Consider the following 6,000-nt stretch of genomic DNA (forward strand, 5'->3'; position numbering starts at 1 on the left):
GGTTTTCTGAAAGAAAGCACTTTCCGGATTAAACTGCTGCGGATTGGTGTTGGGGAGACACTATTTATCACTTATAAAATTAGTACAGCGAGAAGTCTCACAACACCGGATTAAAATCCAACAGGTTTATTTGGTAGCACGAGCTTTCACAGCACTGCTCCTGTGAGTGACTGAGCACTCTGAAAGCTCGTGCTACCAAATAAACCCGTTGGACTTTAACCTGGTGTTGTGAGACTTCTTACTGTGCCCACCTCCAGTCCAGCTCCACATTATAAAATTAGTTAAAAAGGATGGAATTTGATCCCAAGTGTCAAAGCTCCTCTACATCACCAAAGTGCAGTGGCCAATGATGCTAACCCTTGTTTAATAATCCAAGGAGATGCATGGTTAGCCAAGTCAATGGGCAGAGAGTTGGCAAAGGGGTTCAATAATGGACACAAACAATGACAACACTTCCTCAAACTAACAGACGGCAAATTCTGAGAGACAAGACCAGAGGAACACCAGTGTAACTTGTGCTGTTTGTTGGAACCAACTGGATTAGTTTGTGTTGTCGGTAAATGGTTTGTGATGCATGTAGTGTTACAGGAAATTGCACGGATCCTGAAGTGGCCCCTTGACCACCAAAGTTTCACATTCAACTTCACGTCGAAAACTTTCAGTTGTCAAATAGAAATTATAAAGCTAATCAGTCGCGCAGTTATTTGTATTGAATTAAAAATACCTTCTTGGTGCCATTCTAAAGGTAATTTTGAAAAGCCAGGATGATTCTCTTACCTTGGCCAAAGGTGTACACGTGGCCGTCTTTTGTCAGGGCAACGGAAAATTGGGTGCCGCAAGCAACCTTTTTAATTCCTATTCCGCACAAAACATCCACCTTCTGCAGCAAGAAGTAAAAAAAGTTTAAGAGAAAGAGAAATAACTTTGCAAGGACAACAGGACAGCTGAATTACATAATTCAGCAATTAGAACATTATTTTCCAGGGGCTGTTTTCACAACACTGAACTGGAAAATTGTCCAGCTATATCCCATCCACAAAAAAAAGCACGACAAATCCAATCTTGCGATTGAGTTTGATCCAATGGAATGGCAATGACCAAAATGGCAGAAGGTGTCATCAACGGTGTTATTTTTAAAAAATACTTTTCCAATTCAATCAAATCAAATCCAATTCAGAGTCTCAACAAGTTGAGACATTTCAGATCCAGGCTGACAAGACAGGGCGAGCGACCAAACCACCCCGTCCTGGGCCTGATCTACATGAGCCAAGCTGATTGGAGAAGGGGGAGGTTCCTCCTCCAAGACTTGAGCTCATTTGCATCTTAGCCAAAAGGCCGAGATGCCGCTTTAAAAAATTGCTTCATATGAAACATATGAAGGCTCAGCGTAACCTAATGACCTCAACCAAGTGCGGCCGACCATACTACACTTGATCTTAGCCAAAAGGCCGACTCTGCGATGATCGGCTCACTTGGGGTTCTACCAGGATCACTCGGCTCCAGACTTCATTCTGGAATTGAGCTTTTTGTGTATGTCGTACTGGTAGGAGTGACTGCCCTTTACATCAAGGCAGCATTTGACCGAGTGCGGCATCAAGGAACCCCAGCAAAAATGATGTTGATGGGAATCAGGGGACAAACTCTCCGCTGGTTGGAGTCATACCTAGCACAGAGGAAGAGGAGGCCAGTCATCTCTGCCGTGGGACACTGTTGCAAGAGTTTCTCTGGGAGGTATCCTCAGTCCAACCATCTTCAGCTGCTTCATCAATTACCTTACCAGCATCAGACGGCGAGAAGTGGGGATATTCGCTGGTGATTGCGCAGTGTTTAGTCCCAACTCTAATGCCTCAGATATTGAAATAGTTTGTGCCCACACGCAGCAAGGACCTAGACAGTATTCAGGCTTGGTTTGACATTTGGTCAATTACATTCACGTCACGCAAGCACCAAGCAAAGACCCTTACTAACAAGAGTGAACCTAACTATCTCTCCATAACAATCCAAAGCATCTCAACAGCTGGATCTCCAATATCAACATCCGGCAGGAGGGGGGGGGGGGGGGGGGGGCACGGCACGGTGAGACCCTAAATCTAACTGGATCGACAATGTAAATGCAATGGGTACAAGAGCAGGTCAGAGGCTGGGAATTCTGCTGCAAGTAACTTGCCTCCTGACTCCCCAAGCCTGTCAACCATCTTACTAGGGAAAAAAGGTAGTTTTAAGAGATTTATATTTGTATTGGTAATTAAAAAGGCATAGTTTATAAGTGGATTTAATTTCATATTTCTGTGTAAGGAAGGGTAAACCTATAGTTAGATTCATGGTCAGTTTAGGACAGAGTTGAGGAGGAACTTCTCTCAGAGGGTGGTGAATCTCTGTCCACTGAAGTGGTGGAGGCTACCTCGTTGAATATGTTTAAGTCACAGATAGATGGATTCCTGATCGGTAAGGGAATTAGGGGTTATAGGGATCAGGTGGGTAAGTGGAACTGATCCACTTCAGATCAGCCATGATCTGATTGAATGGCGGGGCAGGCTCGAGGGGCTAGATGGCCTACTCCTGCTCCTATTTCTTATGTTCTTATGCCGGTCAAAGGTGTGTGTGTGTGTGTGTGTGTGTGTGTGTGTGTGGGTGTGGGGTTAGTTTCAATTCAAACTGTGCTTCCATTGTGCTTAGAGAGGGTTACGACGTGAAAAGTTATAAAGTTGGCTGAAGCATGTGGTCGTTACTTAGCAACTGGGGACCCTTTAAAAGTAGGAGGGTTTTTTGAATTTAGTTTTAGCTGAATTGGTTTGCAGTTGGAGATAGGAAACTAGGGAGTGAACATCTCTCAACTCTGCCAGAAGAAAACTGGACAGGACAAAGGGGCTGCAAAAGGCAGACTTCCCAAAGAACCAGATAAAGTCCAGACAACCAGGGAACTGGGACAGAAAGAATGTCTTAGGAAGACTGAAGTTAGGAGAACAGCGACCAAGAAGAAGACCCAGATATTGTTCAGGAGAATTCATGGGGAAAGCTGACGAAGTGCTGCGAGTGAAAGAGAGAGCTGCAGGTTTAAAGTGGGAAGGCAGACTTCAGAGGTAAATCAAAAGTTTGATGTCATCTCAATACAGTCTGGAAATCAACAGTTAAAAGTAATTGTGAAGAATTGGTGCAACATCGAGACAATGAAGGTGGAGATGTAAAACCCGGATGCTGGATTCCTTGTTAAAAGTGGAGTGGAAGCTTTGTTTGAAAGAGTAATGTGGAAAACCTGGAACGGATGCGTAATGTGAACCGCTGATGGGAAGCAGTGTTGTAAAAGACGACTTTAAAGCCTATCTATTTTGGGAATGGAGTTTGGAAACAATCTGGGGCGAACTTGAGGAGAAATTCACAGAAAGTCACTGCAGTGATGGACAAACAGAAGCCGTGTAAATACAATGACAAAGGTTTGGTAACACGTACCTGAGGAGAGGACTTGGCTGTTGAGTTACCCAGGCCAAGTTTCCCATAATCTCCATCGCCAAATGCCCAAACCATCATCCCATCAGTAGAGACAGCCAGAGTGTGATTTAAACCACACGCAACCTGGAATGGAAAATCTGGCAATATAAACTGAGTGGAAAGACATCAGACGTCAATAATAAAACATGATGTGGAGATAGAATCGTAGAATAGACCATTCGGCCCATCGGGTCTGCACCAACCACAATCCCACCCAGCCCCTATCCCCAAAACCCCACGTATTTACCGTGTTAGTCCCCCTAGCTGGCAATTTAGCATGGCCAATGAACCTGACCCGCACATCTTTGGATTGTGGGAGGAACCCGGAGCACCTGGAGGAAACCCACGCTGACACGGGGAGAATGTGCAAACTCTACACAGCAACCCAAGCAGGGAATTGAACCCGGGTCCCTGGCGCTATGAGGCAGCAGTGCTAACCACTGTGCCGCCGTGCTGCCCAAGGTGCTGGTGTTGGACTGGGGTGGGCACAGTAAGGCGGCTCACAACACCAGGTTAAAATCCAACAGGTTTATCTGAAAACACAAGCTTTTGGAGCGCTGCTCCTTCATCAGGTGATAATAAAACACCGAAGGACAAACAGTAGCATTACTTCAAGTTTGTGATTTGCCTTGTCCTGTTTTACCAAATTCCTCCCCACCCCCTCCCATGTGTTAGACTCTTTGGGGTTATTGGGTTTCGACACCTTACCAGGGTGGATTGCACAGCTTTTGGTCACCCCAGTGAATCTCACCTGAGTGGCCATCATTCAAGGCCTGCTCCAGTGGTTCACTGGGGTATTAGTGAATCTAACGCATCCCACGGCGAGACTGGAAATCGAGCAGGGTGTTTTCCAGCACTGTCATTCAATGAATATTGCCACATGGTAATTTAACATTCTTCACATTCCTATTTCATAGGATCATAGAATCCCTACAGTGCAGGAAGAGGCCATTCGGCCATTGAGCCTGCGCCAACAACAATCTCAACCAGGCCCTATCCCTGTAACCCCACACATTTACCCTGAAAATCCCCCTGACACCAGGGTTAATTTAACATGGCCAATCCACCTAACCGACACATCTTTGGACTGTGGGAGGAAACCGGAGCACCCGGAGGAAATCCACGCAGACACGGGGAGAACGTGCAAATGCCACACAGACAGTGACCCAAGGCTGGAGTTGAACCCGGGTCTCTGGCGCTGTGAGGCAGCAATGCTAACAATTGTGCCACCGTGCCGCCCTAATTCATAATTTGTGGGATCCTGTTCAATGCAAAACAGTTGCAATGTTTGGCAAAAAACCTGTCCCAGCATTTTGAGGCTTTTAACGCCAGGTAAAAAGTTTGATAAAACAGAGCTAATTACAAATTTTTACTTCTTTCTATCAAGGTCTTAGTTCATTTTTTGAATATTAGCATTTCTGGTTAGATCATATTTTAAAATTATAGAAATACAGTGCAGGAGGCCATTCGGCCTATCGAGCCTGCACCGACTCTGACAGAAGAGCATTCCCGTAACCCCACCCTGCTAATCCCCGTAACCAACACATCTTTTGGACACTAAGGGGCAATTTAGCCTGGTCAATCCACCTAACCTGCACATCTTTGGACTGTGGGAGGAAACCGGAGCACCCAGAGGAAACCCACGCAGACAGTGACTTGAGGTTGGAAAATAACCCAGGTCTCAGGCATTGTGAGGCAGCGGTGTTAACCACTGTGTCACTGTGTTGCCCAAAATCCAGTGGAGTAAGTTATTTCCTCTTTAAGCCTTTGATATTTCATCTCCTTCTGCTCAACTCCTTTAAGGCCCTCCTTAAAAAACACCTTTGACCAAATTTACCATCTCCTGCTGCCCTCATCTGCTAAAACTCTTCCCTATTCCAAGATCATCTGGGGACTCGAAATACTGTTCACTTGGTGGCACGATGGGTAGCACTGCTGCCTCACAGCACCAAGGATCCAGGTTCGATTCCGACTTGGGTCACTGTCTGTGTGGAGTCTGCATGTTCTCCCATGTCTGCCGATGGGAAGCTCCGGTTTCCTCCCACAGTCTGAAAGGCGTGCTGGTTAGGGTGCATTGGCTGTGCTAACTTCTCCCTCAGTGGACCTGAACAGGCGCCGGAGTGTGGCGACTAGGGGATTTTCACAGTAACTTCATTGCACTGTTAATGTAGGCCTACTTGTGACACTAATAAATAAAATTAAAAGTGAGGAGAAACTGCAAATTCTCAAAAACGGAAATAGAAACAGAAGGTTCTGGAATGACACATGGATCAGTGTCCATGCAGTAATAAGGCAAGTTTGGAAATCCCAGAATACGGATTTGCTCATTGTGCATTCCCAGTGTTTTCTATTTATGGGCGGATAATTTATTTGGATTTGAAAGAATCCCCCATGATGGTCTTAGATATCTTAATGTAATTACTACCTTGCTGATGGACTGTAGTTTCAGTGTACATTAGAACTGTTTGCAATACCTCCTAAACACAATTACCAATAATCATCGTCAGATTGTGT

General features: G+C 45.4%; 1 protein-coding gene across 1 annotated transcript in view; it reads right to left on the reverse strand.

The window, feature by feature from the left end:
* herc1 (HECT and RLD domain containing E3 ubiquitin protein ligase family member 1) overlaps window positions 1–6,000 on the reverse strand; it is a 265,419-nt gene that overhangs the window by 26,156 nt on the left and 233,263 nt on the right. The window contains exons 66-67 of the mRNA XM_078199818.1: window positions 3,448–3,570; window positions 778–880 (exon numbers count right to left, since the gene is read on the reverse strand). Of these exons, the coding sequence (XP_078055944.1) occupies window positions 778–880; window positions 3,448–3,570 (226 nt within the window). The remainder of the gene's footprint in view (window positions 1–777; window positions 881–3,447; window positions 3,571–6,000) is intronic.

Source organism: Mustelus asterias, chromosome 29 (genome assembly GCF_964213995.1).
Source record: "Mustelus asterias chromosome 29, sMusAst1.hap1.1, whole genome shotgun sequence".
Taxonomy (NCBI): Eukaryota; Metazoa; Chordata; class Chondrichthyes; order Carcharhiniformes; family Triakidae; genus Mustelus; species Mustelus asterias.